The sequence below is a fragment of the Corvus hawaiiensis genome, chromosome 18 (genome assembly GCF_020740725.1).
Source record: "Corvus hawaiiensis isolate bCorHaw1 chromosome 18, bCorHaw1.pri.cur, whole genome shotgun sequence".
Classification (NCBI taxonomy): Eukaryota; Metazoa; Chordata; class Aves; order Passeriformes; family Corvidae; genus Corvus; species Corvus hawaiiensis.
The window spans coordinates 7,042,553-7,067,141 of NC_063230.1; the positions used below are offsets into that span (position 1 = coordinate 7,042,553).

The window sequence follows — 24,589 nt, forward strand, 5'->3', positions numbered from 1 at the left end:
CTGAGCTTTTTGGGTTTGGCCCCTGAGATGCAGGACACTGACAAGGCTGTTTGCTTAGAGCAGGGATCACCAGCTGTGGTACTGCCAACTCTCAGAGCTCCTTGCTTCCCCTTAACACATACTTGCTTTGAGTTAATATCTTTCCTGCTACTTAAAACCCTTTCTCTACTATGACTGGAAGATGAAAATTTAGTTCTTGAAAACTTTCCCTAGAAATACTTTTAAAATTCCAGTGTTGATGCAGCATTTCTCCTGACATTCCAGATGCCAGGCTGATGCAGCTTCACTAGAAAGGCTGAGAAGCATATCCTGGAAAGAACATTCCCTTTCAAGTGGAAAATGACTCATCTCCTTCAAACAAAACTTCCTAAGCCTTTGTGCCCCCTCGGCACTTTTGTGCTCCTGCTGAACCTCTCTTTAAGTCCTAAGAGGAAAGAGAAAGGTGGTGTTCCATTTTTGAAAGATACTATCAGGAACTGATACAATCTTAATGTTTTACTACAAAAAAGGATGAGTAACACCTGTCTTACCTTATTCCATGCTTTGTAAACACATCCACTGTGTTAAAAGAATCTTCTTCTACTCCCAGGTAAAAGTCCATCAGAGATGGTGGAATCCAGTCACAGTTATGCAGGCCTGGCTCTATTGGGACACGTGTGTACTTAATCCCATATTCCTCTAACACCTCTGCAAATACTTGCCTGACCTCTGTAAGTAAAACCAGAGACAGCAGTCAGGAGTTGGATAACCAGCTTCTTGTGTCCCCTGCAAGCTGTTAGCAGAGAGGCTTCTTTCTTTCCTGTGTTTAAGAAAATAAAATTGCATTTGGTTTATCTTCTGCTGAAATTCATCTGTATGGGAGTCACCTTCTGTACAGGAAACATTTCTCCCTGAACTTCTGCTGTAGGTGCCTTGTCATTCTTCCTTTCGGCACTGAGCCTTTAGTCTAGCCCCCCTTCTAAATGAGTGACTCTGGTCTTAGAGTGCACCAGAAGTGACTGCACTGTCAGGAACAAGTTCTTCATCAAGTCCCTGTACAGCCGGAGCAGTGTTATCCAGAGGCAGTTAGTATTGGAGTGGGGAAACCTGGATTCTTTTCTCACTCCATTTCCCATCTGCATACCACAATTACTTTATTTTCAAAACAACGACAAAAGATCCTTGATCGTCTCTAAAGGTGGGAACTGCAGGCAGGGACTGGGGTCAGAACACAACAGACAGGATGGGGTTCTTATAGCATCTGAAAGAGCCACCAGCTATTGCAAGCTCCAACATTCCAGTTTAAACTGGCCAGTCTGCTGCTGGCTTTGGTCTTCCTCCTTCAGTCTGGGTGAGAACATGGAATAAGAATGCTGAGGAGAATTATTGTTCCTTGAAGGAAAAGGTGGAACCTGGGCCATTTGTGCCATTAATGCCCTGGTGTTGGCTATGGGAAGACCCAGGGCTCCAAGCAGCGAGTTTGGGTCTGGGCAGGACTGTGGGGTCAGGTGGGAACATTCAAACTGCCAGCAGGTGTCTCATGGTGGAGTTTATTGCCCATACATGGAGCTGTGGCAGGGGGAGTCCCCTCTGAGCCCACCCTCTCACCTGCTTGGTGCTGGGAGGATTTCCTTCTTACCTGGGAGAACATGGACGTGCTGGTGCCCATCCATGTGAGGAGGTAGGTGACCTGTCAGCTCATGGAACAGCTCCACCTGGGCCTTTAGCTCCTGCTTCACCTGTGCAGCAGAAAAGGGTCAAAGCAAGCCCTGGCAGAGGCTGAGAGCAGGTGAGTGATGGGGCTGCTGGGACCTCACTGGGCAGGAGTTGGGCCCTGGCTCTGCGAAGCACCAGGTGCTGTGGTTGTACAGGGATGTGCAGCATTGCTGGGCTGCCCAGAGCCTCCCCTGGGCACGAGGCTCTTTGTGGTACTGCTTATGGGGATGGTGCTGATACTGGGATGTTCTAGATACATAGGATATTTGAACACCCATTTCTGTTTAAAACTAATGCAGTTTTGACCACCTGGACATGTTCATCCTTGCTCATGGGGCAAAACCAGCCATCTCCCTAGAGAATCAAAACCTATCACAAGCCGATGAAAAGCCTGGTGCCTACTTAAGACTTTTCTGTAATTTGCTCTTTACTGATCTCTAGGTTCCTTGCAAATACCTGCTCCAATGCCCCTTTTGCCTCCTCAGATAAATAGTTAACAGTGTATGCAGGCACTGAATCAGGGAGGAATGTGTTCTCAAAGGCTGCAGAGCCTTTGGCAGAATGAGGCCCAGGACCTAAAAGCCAGCTCAAGCTGCACAGGCAGGATTCATCTCTAAGCCTACTCACAGCTGGGACCTGGGAAAGGTCCTCAGCTGTTCTGTGCTGGGATAAATGCAGGCTGATTTGTATCAGGAAGGCAAGTTGTACAGCTGTATGTGGCTTTCACCTACCTCTGACATATTCAGGAGACCTTTTGATAGAGCTGTTCTGAATCCCATTTTTCCATGGAAGAATCCATCTTGGTTGAGCAAAGAAGAGTTTGTCTTGAGCACCTCACATACAGGGGAGCCCTCGGAGAGGTTGGCATGCAGGCCTATTGGGATGTTGTGTCTGTAACAGAATTAAATATCTGCTAAGCTTTGCACCTCCTTTACTGTGATCAAAGAGGGGGAGATTTAAGTGTAAGAACTAGACGGATCTTAGAGGTGTTGCTGTACTCACTGGAGTACACCTTTGTATCTCTGCTTTGCTAGAAAGGATAGCAGAGTGACCCCAGCCAGAGCAGGACATCTCCAGGTAACCACCCTGTGCACTCTGCCAGGGCCAGCCTGTGAGTGCCCCCAAAACTTGCTCCCACTCTGGCTCACAGCACAAGGTATCTTGGGCTAATTGCTGTGACTCCAGTAACTGCAGTCACTGGTAGCTAATTGAAAAATCCAGACCTTGCAGCCTTTCCTAAAGCACTTCCTTAGCCCTTGCTAGGTTTCCCCTTGAGTTGTACACCCTGTTAAAGATGATACATTTGTGAGACATCTGAGTTTTACCTGATGACTCCTAAAGCTGCCCTTAAGTAGAATCCAGTCATTTATATATAAACAGTGCCCAAGGAAGCTGTTATGGCAACAGCACAGGCTATAGGTGTAAATACTGTCTGAGTTTAAGGGTTTCCTGGTCCAAGGGGCTGCAGCTGGAATTGCCTGCAGTGGCCAGGCTTCTGTCTACTGAAGCAATCACTCCGTGAGTGACAAGACTGAGCTGTACAGAGCAGCATCTCCCTGGCACAGCTGAAGGATTGGTGATTGATTAACCAGTTGCACTCTGTAACATTAAAAAAAAAAAAAAAAAGGAACCATGGAGCTGGTGTGGCTGCAGAGCTCCCCTCAGCCACAGGGCTTAGCAGGGTGCTGGTGTTTCCTTCTTGGTCTGTGCTGTGGATTCCCCTATGAGAACAGGACTTGTGCATGCTTGGATTTGTGCTGGGTTTCATTAGCATTTCTGGAAATCCTCAGAATCAGTAGCCAAAATGATGCTTTGAAACTTTTTCCAAGACAACCCGTGGCCTCTGGCTGACCCAGTCAGTGGATGACAGGACTGCAATATTCTGTCTGTGCTGCCCAGTCTGAGCCATGGTGCAGAGTGAATTTCAAGGCAACAAGTCTGTGATGCTTTAAATTCTTCTTGGAACTTTTGCAAGGAGCTCCTAGAACTAGGTGTGGTCTGTCCCTGGTACAGCCCTTGTACCACAAGGAGAAAACAAAAACAATCTCCATCTAGGCAAAGTGTGGAAAACTGAGATCTTCCCATTCCGTCTGACATCTGAGGCTGACTAATGAAGCACCAACTCACTGGAGACAGGACTGTGGATGGATTAGACCAAGTCAGAGTCATTTAGCTCCTTCAGGTCCTAAGGCTTTGGCCCTTGCAGGACTGAAAGTCCTTTTTTCCTGGCTCTTCCATGTCTTGATCCAGGTAGATGGTGCAGACAGTTGCTAGATACTACTTCTCAAAGATATAAACATTAGGAGCCAAGTTGTATGCACAGCTCTGTGGAACAAAATGAGTCCAGTGTGTGATTAAGCAGCTCAAATGTTTGTTTAACAGAGCAAAACAGCTTTTGGAGAAAGGTCCTCTCTGGCTTTTCTGATCTGGTGATTTCTGTACAGCAGGGCCTGGTTGTTTCACTGATGTTAAATGTTCATTGTAGCTGGGGCCTGAGCACACCAACTCCTGGCTAACACAAGAAGTGGAAGGTGTGTCACTGGGAGTGACAGGCTGCAGGGCAGGGCAGGAGGCAGCTACAGTGCAGAAAGGGTACTGTGGCAGGAGGGCTTCCCCTCCATCCTGTGACCTGCTGAGCACCCTGCATGAGCCCAAAGACAGATGGGAAGCCTGTGGTTTTCTTATGGTTTTCTTTTAGAAGTCCACCCCAGAATCTTTATCCTGTCTCTGGGAAGCTCTTGACTGCATCAGCTGAAGTATTATTTGTACCACTGCCAGTGCTGTTTGCAAGAAAAAAAGGATACATGTGTTACCATGAATCAGCAGATGGACTTTTTCTGTTGAGTACTCTCTTTCTCATGTGTTGTGGGAGGGCAAGAAATGAACAGCTGAGCCTCTCAGTGTTGTCTCGCAGAAGCATCAAATGAACTGCCTCCAATTGTGCAATGCCTCAAATGCTGTGAGGGAAGCTATTTCCAGGAGAAGGCAAGTCCTTCTGACAGGTGTGGGACACCAAGGAGCCAAGGGCTGCACTGGGGAACATGAGAGCAGCTCCTTACCAGAGCCAAACCCAGCCCCAGAGCTGGGGAATGTGCAGAATGTGGAAGTGCAGAGAGAGCTGGCCTTGTCCTCGGGTAAGAGGAGACCCTGACTGTAACATTAGAGCATGTTTCAGAGCTCTGCCTAACACCAGCTGAATATCTTACTAGTTTTCTCGTGGAGTCAGTCCTGCCTGGACAGACTGCGCATGCTGAGGCGTCTGGAGAGGAATTGCTTGTGTTTAATGGCTCTGAGATACAGCACTGAAAAAAAAAATTCAAAATGCCACACATGAGAAACTTGTTTAGAAATATTCATTTGTGGGAGGTGCACCAAGGAAGGCATGAGGGGAAGGTTGTAAGGATATGGGAAGGAGGACAGTTCAGTGGGTACAGCAGAGTTCTACTGCAAGCTAGCAGGGAGAAAAGTCAAGGTGCAGGAATATCCTGAAAGGACCCATTTTTCAGAGTGGGTATGATTGTTTCTGCTACAGAAACAACAACAAAAAGAAAGCAACAACTTTGTAGTTGCCCATATCTTTCAAAAGACTGTAAAATATCTGCTAATTTATTGGCTGAAATACTGATGCTAAGACCAGCAGCTCAAGCAGCTTATATAGCATGTGATGCTGCCCTGGGACCAGAGCTCAGCTGTTGTGGGTTTGGCCTCATCCCCGCTGCTCTACCCAAGCCATTTCCAGGCGGGACAGGGTGAGCCCTGGTGGCCACTGCTGGTCATGAACTGCTAATTGTTCACACAATATGCAAAATAAAAGGATTGGCGTTGGGCTTCAGGCAACAGTTTAGTTTCTGCATACAGCTCCCATTGTCAAAACAAAATGATGTGAAGAATCTACTTGGTGTCTCTAAATCCTTTTTGGTGACTCTTTTAAGCAGCAGTGACCCTTCCAATCTGTTTGGAGAGGCCCCTGTCTATGTTTGCAAGTCTGTCCCAGTGCCACAGGGAGTGCAGAGATGTGAAGCAGGATTTAGCACAGGGGTTCAGTTCACTCCTGTTAAAGCCACAGGACAGTAGCTACAGGTGTGTGCTCCTACAGCAGGGGCATCATTAGACTGAGCTGCCTGGGAGTTTATGGAGAAGAGGTTCAGGCCACTGAGGTTAATCCACTAGTGAGCTATCTGCACTGACAGTTGGCTGTTACCTCTGTGGTTCTCTTCTCACCATTCCCTGTAGAGGTGGGAGGAAAAAAAGGAGAGGCTTGTGCAGGAGGAAATATCCTTACAACAAGTGCTACAAGGAGCAAGAAGGAATTCACCCTGGAAAGATTTCTGAGTCAGCAGGCCCAGCCCAGTTATCAAAGAGAGAGGAAATACAAGCAGTTAAACTGCTTAGACTGCTTCCTTTTCACGTAGTTGCTTGTTCTGCCACACGAGTGCTCTGAACAAATGTCTCTGCTGAGGCAATGTGCAGCTGCCATCCCTGTTCATTCACATCCTTGGCAGCAAAGGGACCCTGGAGATGGTTACTACACCGAGTCACTCTGAGTTTGGTGGATGAGTAACAGTGTCCTGGGTCCTGCCTGGCCATGCCATGGGACTCTGTGTATTCCTGGGAGTAGGAATAGCTGTGGGAATTATGAGATTTGCCAAGCACAGTCCCAATTGCCTTGCTGAAGGTTACATGCCCTGGCATAAGCATGGCACTTTACCCTTTCCCTGGACAGGTAAACAGATCCCACCTTCAACATCCTATTTGTATCATCCAGGAAATTGCTGATCATCAGGTTTCAGCCCAAGGGTGACCCAAGTCAGAGCCTCATGTAAATATCTACATATAAACATCCAGCTTCCATGAACACCCAAGTGTCTGAAGCCAGACAAAGCAAGGCTTTGAGCAAAAACATGCACTTCTCAGTTTCCTCATGTTGGCTTCTGCATACTTCCTCACACACACTTTTACCATTCAGTAATATCTGTCTTTCATCAAATAGCATCTTTTCTTGCTCTATGACTGCTAAGAACCTATTTCTTCTGCCAGAAATGCTCTTAAGCCTCCGCAGTGTTAAGAACTGGTGCTGTAACACAGCTTAGGGACCCGAGTTTCTGTTGTAATTACATCTTTGTATCAAGTGCAGCTCCTGTGTCTGTAGCCTTACGTCAGTAAAATGGACTATTGCCAGTAAAGTCAATATGATCTGGGATTCTAGTGTTAGGCTTCAGATTGGGTCCCACCCCTAGCCAAACAGTTCAGCAGTGGAACTGTCTGCTGTGTGATTAACAGTCAAACAAAAGGATGATGAGAAAGCATGACAGATTTCTAAATTAGTCAGATGTTGACTGGGAGGGTCAGAATTAAGTCACTATCTACACACACATTTTGCAATTAGTGTTGATGGGAAAGGAAGTGAAAACATAGGGAGCAATTAAATGTGGCTTTTTAAAATTCTTCCATTAACTGTACCCAGATGTTGTGGGGGCTTCAGCTGATGTTCAGTATTTAAACTGCAAAAAAATACCCAGGAAGACTGAGATTGTGTTCTAAAATACGTCACTTTTCATAAGCTATCTGGACACAAACAAATGGAAAAGGGTCCTAAGGCTCAGTGATACCTGAGCTGTTTGATATAAAGGGAAGGGGTGGGGGATATGGCAGAAAACTGTCTTAGGTGACTCTATTTCTATCTCCATCCTTCTCAGGAAAAATTAAGGCATCTCTTCATTTAAGGTTACAAAATAACCCTTCTAGTTTCTGGGAAAGGCTCTGGAATAATCACCAGGAAGTCTGTTTGACTTCAAGGTAGGGCCTATTAAGTAGAAAATTAAGATTATATTATACGGATAAGCAGGAAATCAGAGTCAGTGGAGACCACATAAATAGAAAAGTTTTGAGTTACTGAAAAAACCCTCAACCCACAATGGCAGTCTGTTCTCCCACCTGCTGCTCTGGTTATGTTTTGCTCTGGCAGATGCTATCAATAGGTTTGTCATTTGGTGATGGATCAGGACTCTGCTGAAATCTCTCTGTTGCCAGAAATGAGTGTGCCCCTTCTTTCAGCCCAGTTGTGACAGTGAATGAGGAAAGCCCAAGATCCTGAGCCTGAATGTAAAGGAAGGTGTATCTTTTACTACCTGGTTCTGCTGTTCTGCAGTTGGCTTGTGTTAGAGCTGATACAAAGATCTGCTGACTATCATCACATGTCTGCCAAGGCTTCTAATCAAGACTCAGGGCAACAGATGGTATACTCAGAAACTACAGAATTATTGTGAAAATGAAAGGAAGAAAGACATTTCAGAGGAACTGTGCTCCTTTCTGAAGGATGCTGAGTCCTAACATTGTAGGGCAGTGTGAGGTGCTTAGGAAGGAAAAGTTGTCTGCTTATTAATTAGCTCTGCCTGTGTCCAGTTAACTGAAAACCAGGTGAGGAGTGAGAGCTAAAGACTTGCAGTGACAAGCAATCATGTCAGAGACAGTTTATCAAGCAGCCATAGAAGCAGTCCATCACTGACAATCCTGGCACCACCTGTGTGTAAGGCCAAATTCCACAGCACTGGAATGTGCCCCAGGAAAGGACAAACTACTTGCTTCAAGGCTCTTCTTTCAGCTGGGGATAGATCCACCCTTCCTGCTTATGCCAGTGGTCAAGGCTGAATAGGGGAAGAAAAACATGGGGAGGAAAAAAAAATAGGTAGACTTCCATCCCATAAAATAAAAAGCCTCAATATTTACAGTGGGATGGGAGATGACACCAAGCAGGGGAAAGAGGGAATAATAGTGGCAAGACAGTCAAGCAAGTGATACTTTCCCCTTTTTGCGCCACAAGATGAGGAGAGCTCAATGACATTTCTAGTAAGTCTGACCTATTTGTCATCTGCGTAGAAAGAGTTTGAATCAGCTTTTGTAACATGAACAAATATCTCAGGGGTGACACAGGAGTTTGTTTACACACACAGGTGCCAATTAGCAGCAGCTGAAGGGCTTGCATTGAACCTGAGTAACCCTCTTCTTCACACCTACTAATGCTCCCCCCCATGTCTGGGTAGGGCTGAACACACCTGCAGAGAGTTACACAAATGAAGAACTGTAGAACCTGGGCTGCTGATCTTCAGTGCTGACAGATGTTCCCAAAGTCGCCCTGCTTATATGCTCAGGAATAGATTTAAATGCATTTCATTCACATTGACAATTCAAAATTACATTCTGCCCCACTCCCCCCACCAAAAAAAAAAAATCAAATTGTAGCAGCAGGCTGCAGCCTCTGCTGTCCCCTGCCCTCCAACCTGTCTTTTCAAACCTGTATCAGCTGCCAGCACAAGTGTCATGACCTGGATTCAAATATGCTTTTTAAACCCCTGATTACATGGCCTACTTCCTGGCTATGGAAATGAGGCCAGGTGGATTCTATTTTAAAAGCCTGCTAAAGACCGTGGCTAAAATAGCTGACAACATTACCAGATCACTGGGGTTTAAAGGGTTTCACAGTGCCTCTGTGTCTGAGAGATGTGCTGGCTTTCTCTGTGTTTTCTGTTTCATTTACTAATAGGATTTTAGGAATCTCAGTGGTGTTGTGCCCCTCCCCTTTTCATTCCCAGGCAGTTCCTCCCTCGATGTTTGTGTGGAATCTCTAGCCTTTTTACAGACCAGATTGCCACTAACACCCTGGCTTTCTTCTGCTACCCTACACCAAAGAAGCTACAAGCAATTTTCAAGTACCCTTAAAACCATAGCAAAGTGAGGAGAGATGCTCAATGAGAACAAGGACTGCAGGACTCTCATGAAGCTCTCCCCCACAGCAGCTGCATTTGAAGCTTAAGGTCTCAGTTTATTTAGCAGCAGTACAGCTCCTTTCCTTTTCTGCTTTCCTAAATTGTTTCTCAATCCTGATGTTCTCTCTTTCAGGATATACTCCTGCTTCCAAGTGCCTGCCCACAGCATTAGCTGGGTTTTATCTCCCAAATACAAATAATGCTTCCTATTAAAGGATTTGCTGGACTAGTCCATGAGACTGCCACATAGCATTTGATCTGCTGCAGAGCTAACTGTGCCAGCAGCCTCTGAAGTTGGTGAAGAAGTAAAGGTGGTAGGTACAAGGTATTATCCCTTTCTTTACGTATGCATTTTTTACAGATGTGTTTATCAAGCGTAGAATTAATAGAAATATTAATGTGCTTTTATAAAAAGGTTTATGGGGTAGAAAAAAAAAATCAGGATTTCCACTGCCCAGATTTATAAATAAGCCTTTGCAGAATCATACCTTTCCCTGATTCTGCAAGGAGCCTGGCTGACCTTGTGTTCAGCCTGGGTAAAATGGATCAAATTAAATGAGATTTAAAGACTTGCGCTTTTATTCTCTAATAGTTTTAGGGGTAGCAGATTGGTCTGAATATATAATGTGCACTTTCATTCCGATGACGCATCCTTTAGGAGTGCGGAAGGAGAAAGTATAAAAAACCCAAATTCTACCAGTCAAATAGTGGAAGTGCCTTCCTATCCTGAGGGGGAAAAAAGACACAGTGGCTAAACTAGAGAAAGACCATTATGGGTATTGGTTGGCAGATCACTGGTTTTACTATGAAGAGTCTTACTAAGTGTGTCTGAATACAGCTTTCTTATACCAGCCTGAGCAGTGATACAGTGTTTATTCTGGGGCTACAAAATTCTAAATTTTCCAGGGTTGGTTTTTTGTGGAGGCTGTCCACAACGGAGCTAAAGAAAGTAGCTTACCTCCTTGCCAATTTGGCTGCATCTGCTGCAGCACTTCCGTTGACTAGAAGGGACACGTTAGATATCGCACCAGCCAGGAAACAGTCCACGATGCCTTGGTTTCTCCGAGGACAATAGCCAAAGTCATCTCCAGTTACTATTAGCTTCACCTGAAGCATCCTTAGATGTCATCCCTGGCAAAAAAGTAAAGGAGGTTAAATCGGAACAATCAGCAGTCTGCAGATCACAGGCAAGCAGGAAAAGACAGGCTTACCGGGGGCGAACCCAGTCGTGACTCAGCCCCTGACTAACTCCTCCTGCTCCACCTCAGCCCGCCGCTGTCTCGCAGCTCGCACAGTGGCCGGATTTGCGTGTGGCCGCCGGGCTCACACCGTCCCTCCCTGCTCCTACCTGAAAGCACCAACCTTGCCTTCCCCTGCGGGGGAAACCCTTGCGTGCAATTTGTACCTCTGGGGATGAGGAGGGTACGAAAGGTCAGGGACTTGGTGGGATGATTTAATTGACCGAGGGTGCGTCAGGGGTTCAGATTCCATTCCCGGGCACACCCTCGCCCGCGGCACGCAGTGAAATGGCACGGGTGCGGATCACCTGAGGCAACCCCGCAGCCGTGACGTCTTTGAGGTCACCGATCCCCGGCCCCATCCGGCGCGGCCGGAGCGGGTGCGGGCCGTGTCCCCGGGGAGAAGCGGGACTGGAGCGGCCTCCAGGGGCCCGGCCCTGCTCTCCCGCTGCGGCGGGGGCGCAGGGGACCCGCCAGCCTCCCTCCCGCGCCCGGGGCAGTGCGTACCTCCGCTCCGGCCCGATCCCGGTCCCAGGGCCGCCGCCAGGTGTGGGCGGCCGCGGCCGCCGCTGCCCCGGGGGGGACGCTGGCCCCGGTGGCGGAGCTGTGCCCGCGCCGCCCCGCCGCGCATCCCCCTGCCCGCGCTGCCGAGCGGCCCCAGGCGGGAGCTCCCCGCGGCGAGCCGAGCACGGAGCGGCCCCGCCGCAGCGCCGGCGCCTCCGAGCGCGACGAGCACCGGGGCGGCTCCGCCGGCGGCCCCTGGCGGCGGCGGCCCGCAGCGCCGCACGGCCCGGTACGGCCCGGCCCCGGTGTGGACCCGTGCCGCTCTCTGTGGCCGTCTCTGCTCCAGACTCCCGAGGTGAGACCCGCCTTTGGCTGAGGGTGGTACAAGCAATTCAGTTCGTGCTCTGTGCTGGCTTCAGCGCAAAACTGATGATTCCAACGATGCCATGGATATGTAATCCTGCAATCAGTGACGGTCACAGTAGCCACTTGCTTGTTTTCCCCCGCCTTGGCTTGCTGGCAGTGTGCACTCAGTCTGACTTCAGAGCCACAGGGCAGCAAACCCTGGCCAGGAGGTCCCATGGCTCTCGGTGTTGGGCTGGAGAGCACCAGGGAGAACAGACGAGAGTTTCACGAAGGGCAGCTTCTAATATGCTGTCATTCAGTGCTGGATGTCAGCCAGTTCTCCATCAGGCTGCATGTAAAATCTTGTTTGTCCTGGCATTGAACTGCTTTTTCTTATTGCAGAAAAGCTATTCTGGATCTACCAGAATGAAAGTGAAAGTGTCAAGTACTCAGCTGAGAATTGGAGAATGGAAGATACTGTCAGCCTGCGTTTTTTACCTGTGGAAGAGGATGACATTCTATCAAAGCAGAACAACCCCCTTCTTGGTCTGTAATATAATCACAAAACATTCCCCTACTTCTGACATTGGAGGAGGAAAACCAAACTCATGTTTGGGTAGGGAGAGTGGCAACTCAGAAAGTGTCATGGTAACATATCCATGGATCCAGGGTAGCTGCCTTGGTGTTTGCTGCTAATTTGTTCCAGGAAGCAGGGATCACAGTGGGACTAGGACTCCTGCATGGATGATTGCAGATGGTGATTTCCACCTCTGAACCTGTGCCAGCATGGAGGTAAGTGAAGACACAGCTGTCAAGCCAAGCACGGGCTTCTTGGAAGAGCAGCTGGAGTGAAATGGGTTGGAAAAGGCTTTAAGGGTTGTTTCTGTGAGAATTGACTGACTATCCTGCTGCTTAATTCCTGTACAAAGAATATATAAAGAAACCAAAGCCTCCAGGTGTCTCCTTTTTTCAGCAGAGTTCAATTCCTAAAAGACAGCTGGTGTGCCCATGCCCCAAAGTCAAGGACATGACTTGTAGGCACAGCCAGAGACTGACTGTCCTCAGGAAAGGAAGAACCATCACTTTGGAGACATAGAAGCACACTTCAGCAGAGGAAATGCCACTGTTCTCACACTTTGGAGCTAAAGTTTGAAACAACTGTGTGGGGGAATGAACACCTGTGGAAGCAGTGGTTTTCCAGATCTGTCTCCTAACAAGGAATTTGGAATCACTGAATTGAGGTAGGTTTAGCCCTGTTATCTTTAGGCTCTCATCAGTTGCAGTCCATGTAGCAAACTGCTACAGAACTTTGTTTCTGTTAGACTGAGGGCGATTTGAGGGGCAGCTAAGTTTTGGATGATAATTTGTAAGTTTATTTGGATAATTTGAAGGAGAAAAATAAAAGCAGAATGGGTGGCAGCAATATTATTCATGGGAGAATTTGGTTCCTAGGCTGTGGTCTCCGTAAAGGCCTTGAAATGGGCAGCATTGGAAGACTGGGAGCATGGGAGACTTCTGCTGTCCATCGATAGTGGACATCAGCTGTTTGTCACTTTCTTACTCTTTCTTGCCCTTCCCTGTTCATGTAAAATGAACACTGACTACTGGAAATGATGGTGAGAGCTGGAGACAGCCTTCTGCCTCTTCAGTGACATTTTCTCTTAGAAAAAAATTATACAAAATGAAATTCAAAACAAATCATGCTAAAATGCTGTAGACAACTTGCTAAATCTTCATTGAGGCAATTCCTGTGAGCTTTTCTGTCATTTGATAGCCGTATGGCTCTGTTACAGAAAAGTTTTTGATGTTCTGTAAAGGCTTCCAGTGCCCTTGGTATTTCAGAGGGGATATTTGTGCAACTGCTACTTGCTTCCCCTTCTGGGAAATGAACGTCACAGCCAAGAGGCTTCACTTACTGATGAGTGCTGTTACTATAACAGCTGAAGTCAGCACAACTCTGAAATAATGTAATGAATCATAAAGTAAGTACCTCCTGTCCTTGCCAATGCAAACTCTGGGGTTTTTTTCCTCTTTCTAGAACTGTCAGTGCTCCCTGCCTCTACACAGGTGAGAGGCACTACATAAGAATCTTAGACAAAGCTTGGCTTCTCAGCCTTCTTAACCTTAGTATGCATTTAATGCTATTAATGGTAACATCCTTCTTAAATATTTAATGCACTTCCTAGAGGCTTTTCTTTCCTGATTTCATACCTGTTTATCCAGCTGTCCTTCCTGTGACTGGAAGCAAACATTGCCCAGCAAGCAAATCTTGCCCCTGTGCCACATCCCCTTAGATAGCAGCAGTGCTCCCTCTGCAGCCTGCATACACAGCTGGCTGCCAAGACAGCCCTTGAGCTGACCCCCACAGAGCCCAGAGGGGAAAGGCCCTTACAAATTCAACCTCGAGCTGAAAGGCAAGGCAAGCTCCCTCTGGATAGTCTTTCCTCTGCATTGAAGACAGGAACACTGGCCAATATTTCTGGTGGAGCTGCATAAGCCAAGACATGGACTAAGCAGAGGCTGCATCTTCCAGCTTAACTAAAACAAAACACAGCCCTACCTCAGCTGCAAAAGCCAGTAGGGGCTCCCACCATCCTCAAGTGCTTCACTGCTTTTGAGCTTGAATTTCTTTCCCTGAACTTTGAGTTATTCAGTAGCAAATTTCGAGTTTCCTGTATTTCACAAAAGTGTTTTCCAACAATTACTGCTTCCAACAAGGCGTCTGTTTACACGTTGACATAAAAAATGTGTTTTCTTTTTCTTGTTCCCTTGGCTGCAGCTAGTTAGTTCATTTGGGATTACAATGGTAGCACAGTAGGACTTGGTTTGTCTTTTCCTTGCATGAAATTTTGTTGAAAGTGTGAATTGTAAAAGGCATTGAAATGAGACAAAGTAAAATCCATTTTTAAAATGAAGGATGTAAACATTTTTTTCTCTGTCCCAGCCTCAAAGATTTAGTCTAAATCTTTGAAGTTCAGTGGCTTCTGTAGAAATGTTTAAACTACAGTTTTTCATCCATAGAACAGCTTCGTCCATCTTGCATCCAAAAGGGTTGAAATCCCCAAACTCTGGGATACATCTGCTAAGAGTGAAAGGCTTCCCTGCTTACCATGTGACACAGCCAGGCAGTACCTGTCACCTTCCCTCACCAGTGTCTGAAATACCTGAATTAACACCAGCACAAAATAATGCCAGTACTTGGCAAGGTGTGTGGTCCTAGCAAGGTGGCTGAAAGGCAAAATCTGGCATTGTGACATTAACCTGACACTCAGCATTGAATTATGAAGGACTGTTAAAAGCACCAAACTCAAATCCTTCCTGCTGCACACAGCAGGTCTCTGGTCCTTGGCGGTGCTGTGCCTCATTGGCAATGAATTTTAATCCATTCTCCCTTTTTTCAGAGGATTATTTTCTCTCTGCTGTATTTCCTTCAGTGTCTAATGTATGGCAAAAATTTATATTTGAATATGAACTATATGAACTAAGCTACAGCATCTGTGCCTTCTAACTGGGGTTGACATGATGTAAAGCCTGCACATTCCTTTTCCAGATGCCTCTTTTCCTGATGTTGAGGTCTATTAAATATACAAAGGCACCTGGTCAAAAAAGAGTTGAGATGGGGGATATTTCTCCTAGACAATTAAATGATGGGTCCAAAATAGGTACTGTTTAACTGTACACGTTAATAGCTTAACCTACACTATCTGATTCCATGAACTGTTTGATTGCATCAGGAATTCAGTTTGACCTCTCTGAAAGTTATTATACTATCTGGAGTTCATTTCTTGGTATTTATGATAAAGGTTCCTTGAGGAAATTATCTCTATTGAGGTGAGAAAAGGGCAGGTTATATAAAAGATGCATAAATGTTCAGTGGAATTTTCAGAATTACATTCATATTTACCTACCACTGAAACAGATGTCTACAGGTTTTTAAAATCCCTTGAAGAACTAAGTTATTTTAAAAGCTGCCTGAACTGATGTAACATACATTGTATTTTTACATTCTTATTCTAAAATAGAAGCTAGTCATCAAAACAACAATTCCAGTCCATGCCTACAAATTCTAAATAACTTCCTCAGCTTCAATTTACACTGTCTAAAAAAAACCAGAGTTAAGTCTGAGCCTGATTTTTACAGATGTTGATAAGGAGTCATTAAAATGAATTAAAGATATCAGAGGCAGGTCCTTATGTTAAGGAAAAAAAAAAAAGGAATTAATGCAAACTTCGGGAACACCTCAGCAGTGTCACTACACATGCAAATTAATCTGGCAGATCACTTACAGTGATTGTTGTCACCTCTCAGCATCACTGAAAACACGTGAAAAATCTCAGTTGATTGAATGGAAAGGCAGATTAATTCCTTTGGCGTTCTGAGGGGAGATCCCCCGCTCTTGAAGGACAAGCATCAGTCAGGAGAGTGGCTGAGAGATGGAGACAATGATGGACACAGATTGCCAGGACTCTGCAGAACTTCCCAGGAAATCCCCTCTACCTCCAAGACTAGAAATAGAAGACAGCAATTAAAAAACGTCAACTTTTCTCCCCCAGATGAAAAGACCTTCAATTTAAATATGCATGTATGTATTCATCAATACTTTTTTTTGTAAATCTCTTCTGCTTATTTACTTACTCTGTTTATTCTTACATTGTTTATATTTACTGAATGCAAAAATCTAAGCAAATTATTTTGGTAATCTAGTCCTTAAACAACTTAGGCTGAGTGATAAGATGCTGGAATTCTATAAATTTTTGGCAAGCTATTTTTTGTCACTTCGATTTCTCCCCGGGTGGGAGCATTTTATCATTATTACTCCTGTTCACTGTTTGTATGAGGCTTAGGGGTCACAGTTGGAAGAGCTCTGTTGTAAGGCATGCCAGTGGAGATAAATGCTTCATCTGAAGTGAGGTTTATAACCAGCTATTCCTCAGTGTGGAGTGAAAGAAGGAGACAGAAAAAAGCACAGAATCTTTGCAGACCTTATTGTCTACAATTACTCTCTTGAATTCAGTACAGTTCATCTTTATTGATATCAGAGAAGGGACCAGATGCAGAGAAAAGCCAGTGGAAGAGCTCATGTGGACTTGTTTCTGTATCAGGTACTAATGGTTTCAGAAGTGTCCCTGTCTGTTTTGCCTACAGTTTGTGTTGGTCTGAGAAAGAACGCAGGGTTGCTGCAGTGCTCCCCATAAACCAAGGGCTGTCTATGCCAAAAGATGCACCAGTGCTTTTTGGGGTGCAGACTACACCCAGGAGTTGCCAGCTCTGCTACCTTAGTTGTCAGTAACTGCTCTAGCCATGAAAAGCAAACAGAAAGTTTGAAGCATCTTAAACAAAGGGCAGCATAAAAACTATATCCCTTTTCTATAATCTGTTGCTTTGGGTCAGCATACACCCTCTGAAATTTTCTTGTGCCACAGATTTTTCATTCTTGCATGCTAAAAGCAGGAATCTCAATCATTTTTTCAGGGAGGGCCAGGTTGTACCTACAGCTGCACCTGAGTGGAAATGGTAGGACTTTCCAAAATGCTTGAAAATCAATTGTGCACAAGGATTGGGGAGGGGAGAGCAGATTAAGTGATTGAAGGCTTCGTAGTTACATTCTACATTCTCCCCTTTTACAGCACTGTTGAATTATTTTGTTTGTGTGTATAAACAAGAATCATAAAGAGGTTCCTATAAAAAAACCCTGATGTTCCCATGACCAATGTGAAGCCACATAATTTCTGAGGCAATTTACCTGGCGCTTACAGCAATCTACCAGAAACAATAGAGGGCCCTGTCGCAATGAGGTGATTGTTAATTGCCATGGGTGTTTGGCATTGATGGGCTCTTTGATGGCAACCGTTCTAACCCAATTATGTTTCTAAAGTGGGACAGAAAAGCATTGTAGGGAGCACCATGTAAACGGCATTAAATGCACTGAGACTGAGCGACCTCCCAGAAAGATAGACAGGTGCCAGCTAAAGCCCCATATGATTGATTTTCCACGGCTAAAATGGCAACCACAGACATCTGGTTTTTCCCCAGTTATAACAACAGAAGCAAATGTGAGCTGTTGTCTTCGTTAGAACAGCAAGGCTGCTTAGAATGACATAAAAATATGACAATTGACTATCAGTGGGGGATTTTTTGCTTTTCTGTGAGTAGACCTTTATACTTCCAGCACTAGGAAATGAGTTTTTAGTCCTGAGAAAAGCACACTCTGTGTGTGTGTGTATGTGTATAGACACATATGTATGTGACTGAGTTAAGTACTTGAGCTTGTTTTAATGCTGACCTGGCATTTAAGTAAGAGATTTTTCTTAAATGTAGCTACAGCTATGGAAAATGGGCCAAAGCTACCACAAAAAAACTAACCATTCAATTGAGTGGTATCACATGGGCAGGAAAAAGCCTTGCAGCTTCAGGACTGGTGGAAGAGAGAGTCACCTGAGCATCTTATGATGTTTGCACTACCCAGCAACGCTAATGTGCTTTCTAAATCATCCTGTAATATCAAGTGCAGTGTTTCAGTTCTTTGCTGTTGCAAGGACAAAATACCATTATTACAAAGATTTGAGTCCCAAGACAGGAGCCCTCCTTCTACCTGTCTCCTTGCCACTAAGAAGATCAAAATCTTTTGCTCTTTTGAATTACATTGCATTCTTCACAGTGTTATGTGGGACTCACATAAGGCTGTGATGTGGTACATGTGTGAATCTTACGAGCAGTTTCAGAGGAAAAAGCTATTGAACTATGTAGGAGTTCAAGTGTCCTTTGTCCATGGCTGCCCCTTATTGAGATTTTCTTCTGGGGGGGGTGGGGAGTATTTCTTCAATAAAGGACAATATGTATGCAATAAAGGACAGTACGTATGTTAATTTATGCAGGTGTTTTTTCTACAAACTAGAACTTAATAATCTCTTTGTTATAAGAACTTTGCAAGAGACTGAAGCACAGAAGGCAAATTTTGGGATCCAAAAGCAAAGATGTTACGTTGTTGCTACAGCTTAATGTTACAGCAACCATTGTTAGTTCTTCTTTGTGAAGTGTTTATGCCCTATAATTACAAGCTCTAATATAATCCAGAAATTACTGGAGCTGTGATGTATTATCATCCAAGTCACTTCACAAACATGAATTCCCTTTGCTTTTCAACACTGTGCTACTTATCTCCGTAAATCTCCAAAATGGGTAGATATTTACTCCATTCTAAGAGTCAGAATTGCAGGGAGGAGCAGACCTAACTGTGCCGCCTGCCAGCTCTGAGCTAGAAGTGGCCTGAATGGAACAGCAGGGGCTGATTGACCTGACAGCGCCAACTGCGGCTCCCCGAGGCTGTGTCTAAACACTGCCCCTACCTGGGCTGTGACCTCAGACCCGGTTTGTCTCTGGCACGGCTCTCGCTGTGAGGACATTTGTCCTTTCCAGGCTCTGATGATAATTGAACAGTCCTACCCACAACACGTTTTCCCCCAAGGCCTTTTAACAACCCCTCAGCCTGACTTGGCTATAACTTTCCATACACCCCAGACTACGTTAGACGAGAGGGCAGCAGCGACACACCTGACCTCTCCTCCTACGTTCTCAGCAAGGGCAAACCGCAGAGTCGTGTCAGCGCTGCCCCGGGGGTGCCCGGCAGCCGCAGGTGCCTCCACTCCGGGCCCGGGGGCGAAGGCGCCCGGGGGCGGCGGCAGCGCAGCCCCGGCCCTGCCCCGTGAGGGAGCAGCGCCCGCAGTTCTCCTTCGCGTCCTCCCCTGGGGACAGCCACGCTCAGGACTCTGATTGGCCATTTCTCCCCGTGCCTGTTCGCCGTAGCCCAATGGGGGTGCGCGGCGGCGCGGGGGGCGGGCGGGGATTGGCTGAGTGCGGCGGTGGGCGGGGCGGTCGGCGGGCCCGCGCGGGGGAGCGGAAGCGCCGCGCTGAGGGCGGCAGTGGCGGCCGGGCTGAGGGGGGCGGCGGGGTCGGTCGGGTGCGGCGCGATGCGGGGTGGCCGCCGCCTCTTCCCGCTGCTGCTCCTAGCGCTGCTGCCCGGGCTGTGCCACGGCAGGGAGCCGGCGCCGGGCGCTGTGACTTGCGGCTCGGTGCTGAAACTGCTCAACACCCGCCACAGCGTGCGACTCCACTCGCACGAGGTCAAGTACGGCTCCGGTGAGCAGGGCCCGACCGAGGAGCGTGGGGCACGGGCTGTGAGAGGAGCGAGGAAGCGGGGAGGGGGACAGGCGGTGCCTGGCAGGGAAATGGCGGGGGTGGGCAGGCAGTGAGGGTGGCGGGGAAGGAGGAGGAAGTTGGAGCTTCCCGAGGTTCGTGTCCTTGGTGCAGAGGCAAGCGGCAGGCCAGGGATGGGGTGTAGGGGTGCGCTGGAGACATGGCAGGGGCAGGAGGATGCTGAGGCCTGCGGGACTGGAAGGCGTGTCAGCTGCGCTGTGGGCCCTGGAGTCGGGATGTGACAGGGATGCTTTGCCCTTGTCCCTGAGGTAAGCCCTGTTCAGTGTCAAGGGCCTCAGCTGTACCTTCCCAGTGTCTGTTCTGGCAACGAGGGTGTTGGTCTGTTTGGGGACACAAAGACCTTGGTAGTATTTTTGATAAAGGTGGGATGGTGTGAATAGTACCTGTCGTGGATCAGGTTTTTTTGTGTGTTCACCATGAACTTTGACAGTTTGCATCTGCTAACACACTGTTTCACTGCTTCCCTCTGAAAGATTATTTGGTACCTGCATTACCTTTGCAGTCGGTAAGTGGACTGTGAGAATTAAGCAACTTGTAAACATGAAGGCATGAGAACATTAAAGCAAATTTCTTTAGTTCTTTCATGTCTTTTTGAATTGGGGAGGTGGGATAAGTCTTGTGTCATTTAATTCTATTCAAACAGGAAGTGGGCAGCAGTCAGTGACAGGAGTTGAAGCTTCAGATGATGCCAACAGCTACTGGCGGATCCGTGGGAAGAGTGACAGCAGTTGCCAGCGTGGGACACCAGTGAAATGTGGGCAAGCCATACGACTTACCCATGTTAACACGGGGAAAAATCTGCACACTCATCACTTCCCATCACCACTCTCCAATAACCAAGTGAGTTGGTTTAAATCTTAAGCTTTTGTATAAATAGTGCATGCTGTTGACAATAGTCTCTCCAGTTACTCGTGTTTTTGGAGAATCAGACTTGGGTACCAGCTGCCAGAAGCAGTATGTCTGTGCATACCCAGATTCAAGTATATGCTTTTCTGCATCTTGAAATTGTGTATTTCAGTTCTTGACAGAGGTAAAAATTAGTATGTGCCAGTATTGGTATTTCACAGTAATTTTAACAAATCTGCATTTTGTTTTTCTGCACCATTGCTACTGGGAAGACTGTTCTGAAATGTTTGGTGTTTCAAGATGCAGGAGATTGAGTATCTCCCTCAACATTGTGAAGATTGCTCTAGAGCAAGACAACTAATCATGTCTTATAACTCTAGGCATTCCTATGTCCAAATTCCTTGGTGATCCAGTCTCTTAGTCCCAGTTATCTTCTTGCTATCTCTATTTCATTTCATTGTTCTTATTTATCTGTCCTCCTTCCAAAGGAAAACCGAATCTGCTCTTGCAATCATATTTATTTATAGTTTTGTACATATCTAGAAGAGTGTAGTTTCTAACTGTAATTCAGCCCCAGTCTTCTCCTTGAACAAATACTTCTCCAAGATTGAAAATCTCTCTTAAATAATGCAATTGTTGGAAGATTTTTGTTGTTATTCATGTCAGTCTTTCATCAGGCCATGTAGATAGGTTGTTACATTCAAACTTGGAAGATCTGACTCTTTGTGGAAAAGGTTTTTCTTTCACCATGAGTAAAGTGGCTGAACCAATAAGGTCCAGCTCTGTGTAGGGTGTCTAGATAACCTGATTATTTTAAAAAGTGATGAAAAAATAACATTTCAAAAGAATTATTTAAGGAAAAGATTGACTCTAAAACTTCCCCTTGGGTTTCATTTTTCAGTGTAGACACTTCATATATTGTCATTAATGTAAGAATGTTCAACTGTCATTGTTGGGTTTTGTTTTGTTTGGGGTTTTTTTGGCACTTTTTGCTCAGATTACAGGTTGGAGTTTGTTGGCACTTTGTGTTCAGATTTTAGTGGTAGAACCTTACTGCTTCTGGCTTTGGTGACTGTTGACAAAGCAAAACAACAGCATTTCTTCTTTCCCCATCCTTGTCTTTAAACTCTGTTGAGTCTGTGGTTGATATGTGTGTGTCCTGGAGGTGTTTGCTTACACTCTCACTTCAGGAAGCTTGTGTCTCTAACAGGAAGTAAGTGCCTTTGGGGATGATGGCGAAGGAGATGACCTGGATTTCTGGATTGTGCAGTGCAGTGGGACTTACTGGGAGCGGGAGGATGCCGTGCGCTTCAAGCACGTGGGGACTGAGGTGTTCCTGTCCATCACGGGGGAGCAGTACGGCCACCCCATTAGAGGTCAGCGGGAAGTTCATGGCATGCCTGCTGCCAACCACCACAACTATTGGAAAGCCATGGAGGGAGTCTTCATCAAACCCAGTCTGGACCCTGCAAAGCATGATGAGCTCTGAATTGACACGGGATCCAAAAGGCTTCGTTTGACTCCAGTGTTCGGAGATGCTAATCCTTGGTCTCTTCTAAGTCCTGCCTTGCCTGAGTGACTGATTTTCTGTATTACTGAAGGGCATTAGTTCATTCTAGGAATGCAGCACTTCTGTGAGGAATGGCTTCTGCCAGGTTCAGCCACTGACATTTATTTGGTGAAATCCTTTCTGAATTTCCAAGCTTTATTGGTGAAACTAGTTCATGTATCTGTTAGTTTTTGTTGTCATTTGTTTGGTTGTTACTTTTTCTCGAATTTGAAGGAAATGGAAAAATGAAAGTAATACTTTTCTCTAGTCTCAAGTACAATAAAACTTTGTATTTTGTAATCTTTTTCCAACTATAATTAAATATTTGGAAACCGATTTCTACTTCCTAGTGAAAGAACGTTATTGATGAGGAGATGGATTGAGTCTAGAAAGGGAAAAATTATTCTGAAACATGCTATCTTTTGAATGACTTGCAGTCAGCTGTTTAGTCTTTGAGTTTAAAAAAAAGTATCCATTTGAAAATTGCATCCAATATCTTATGAGAGTTTCATTCTGTATTGTATTGGAAGACTTGAAAATATTGTGTATGTTGGAATAAGAAGACAAAATTGTAATATTTTCCCTTCATCCGAGAAATTCAGGTGTTCTGGTTTTGGTCGTACAGCTGATTGTCCATTGGTAAGGCTGCTCTGCTCTATGAACAGGTGCAGAAAACTGCTGCTTGCTTAATTAATACTAGAATTTTATAAAGTTTCTTATGGTGCAAAGGAACAGTTGAATTTGGCTTACTTCTGTGTCACTCTGCAAGATCAGTATGACAATCCAGGTGAATAAATAGTGAGGTGTATGCCTATGTGGGGTTTTTTATGTGTGAATCTAGAAGAGCAAAAAAAATCTGAGACAATGGTTTGGTCACGGATTTCTGACAGATTGGTATGCACTGGAGTGCTAGCAAGGAATCTTCATTGAACAAGTTCAGAATTTCTGTGTTCCTCTGTGAAAAGAGAAACTAATTCTTCAGTGTGTTTTTTACATAGTGTTACTGGAAATACTGATTAAAATTCAAAATGCCATATATTTGCGATTTTGTTTCAAATGAAAAGCTTACCAAATGAGTGAGAAAAGTCAGAATATTCGCGTATTCTTGTTTCCATGTGTAAATAGTTTACTGATTATGGTGCTCATTAGTCAATCAGTTAAAGAAGCAGGAAACTGATTTATTGCTCTTACAGCTCCAGTCAGGAGCTGCAGTGTTGGTGTTGTGTTGGGAGGGTGCAGCAGGCAATTGAGTTCAGCTTTACAAATCCACTGGCTGCTGGGTGCACCTCGTGCAGGAGTGCTGTCCAGGCTGGCTCCAGGTTTTATTTAAGAGTTTCCTACTAGGGAAGATCCCCCGTACCCTGTGGAACAAAGAACCTCTGTAACAGCATTTCTGTGTACCTTGTTATTTTTCTTCAAAGAAAAAGGTAAGAATGTTTTTCTACTAATTTTAGTTGCATGTGTGTATCTAAGGATTGCAGGCATTTTAGAGATTAAGTAGACTGGCTTTTGCTGTTTCGTAGTAGAAGTAAACTTCCATGTGATTAATATTTCAGGTTCACTGATACTGCTGACTAATTGGTATTGAGGTTGTAGCTATAGAGGATAACTCTTTAAAAACAAACCAAACCTGCATAAACAATCTTTTTCTTTCTTTATTAAGAAGGAGAGCTTTTCTTTTGAAGGTGGTATATACATAAACACAAAAAATGTGATAGCATTTGACAGGAGGAAGAAATAGTCTTGGCAGCGAGTTCTCTGTCACTAAGAGCTAAAATGCTTTGTGCCTACACCATATGGGCTTAGTGTTTGTGCACCTGGGACACTAAACTGGCCGAGATGGGGCTCGTCTCAGTCTGTGCGCCAGGTACTATCCCCACCCAATGATTGTGCCTAGATGTTTCTGTCCCTAGCAAAGGTGGTTTTCAGTCTTATTTATTATGCTTAAGTGCGATCTCACTGGATCTTTGGCTTTCTGTTTTGGATTTGAGCCAAATTGATTTGGTGAGGCTGCAAAAAACTGACTTTTAGTCCTTATTGCTTACTTTCTGATATGTTCTCAGTTTTGAAAAATATTTGTAACTTTTATTTGTAAAAAACCAAGCTGCCACACACAAATGTACCCATGAATGCCTTATTTAAAGACATGTGCAACAATATTCCTGTGAACTGAGTTTCCTTCGCTTTTGATTCTGACCAGTGTAAAAAGTCACTTAGCCTTAATATTTCTCTTGGGCATGTATTGCAATAGTTGGGGGGGGCTTTGTTTGGTTGGGGTTTTTTCCCCCAATTTTTATCACTATAAATGTTGTTCTGAAGGACTCTTGAGTAAGTCCAGTTGAAGTATGTCTTACTTTGGAAAGGTGTAATACAGTACTTAAAGAACTCTTGGTGCTCCTAGCATGCTAAATTCAGGCTAATGTTAATGTAGGAAG

The 24,589-nt window shown here is 45.4% G+C and overlaps 2 protein-coding genes and 2 long non-coding RNA genes across 10 annotated transcripts in view; 2 read left to right on the forward strand and 2 right to left on the reverse strand.

Moving 5' to 3' along the window:
- Positions 1-11,409, reverse strand: part of YDJC (YdjC chitooligosaccharide deacetylase homolog) — a 30,669-nt gene extending 19,260 nt beyond the window's left edge. Inside the window, exons 1-5 of one of the 4 annotated variants that reach the window (XM_048322444.1) lie at positions 11,204-11,409; positions 10,417-10,589; positions 2,427-2,586; positions 1,619-1,718; positions 531-708 (exon numbers count right to left, since the gene is read on the reverse strand). In XM_048322444.1, coding sequence (XP_048178401.1) covers positions 531-708; positions 1,619-1,718; positions 2,427-2,586; positions 10,417-10,574 — 596 coding nt within the window. In that variant the 5' untranslated portion in view covers positions 10,575-10,589; positions 11,204-11,409. Of the gene's footprint in view, positions 1-530; positions 709-1,618; positions 1,719-2,426; positions 2,587-10,416; positions 10,590-10,669; positions 10,929-11,203 lie in introns of those variants that run through there. The other 3 variants (XM_048322441.1, XM_048322443.1, XM_048322442.1) reach the window with 3 other exon arrangements.
- On the forward strand, positions 9,158-15,937 carry LOC125335123. 4 transcript variants are annotated; one of them, XR_007207349.1, is made up of 3 exons: positions 9,184-9,783; positions 11,948-12,786; positions 15,854-15,937. It is a non-coding gene; the product is annotated as an uncharacterized LOC125335123 (long non-coding RNA). The 4 variants fall into 4 exon arrangements; XR_007207346.1 differs by lacking the exon at positions 15,854-15,937 and having other exon boundaries at positions 9,158-9,783; positions 11,948-15,745; XR_007207348.1 differs by lacking the exon at positions 15,854-15,937 and having other exon boundaries at positions 9,158-9,772; positions 11,948-15,745.
- On the reverse strand, positions 11,972-19,153 carry LOC125335124. The gene is made up of 3 exons (XR_007207350.1): positions 19,097-19,153; positions 15,832-16,050; positions 11,972-12,043 (listed from the first exon to the last, which is right to left on the reverse strand). It is a non-coding gene; the product is annotated as an uncharacterized LOC125335124 (long non-coding RNA).
- A 301-nt stretch (positions 19,154-19,454) lies between these two features.
- On the forward strand, positions 19,455-23,192 carry SDF2L1 (stromal cell derived factor 2 like 1). The gene is made up of 3 exons (XM_048323050.1): positions 19,455-19,681; positions 20,403-20,599; positions 21,816-23,192. Exons 1-3 carry the CDS (start codon positions 19,513-19,515, stop codon positions 22,092-22,094), a joined length of 645 nt encoding a protein of 214 aa, XP_048179007.1. The 5' UTR covers positions 19,455-19,512; the 3' UTR covers positions 22,095-23,192.
- The last annotated feature ends 1,397 nt before the right edge of the window (positions 23,193-24,589 follow it).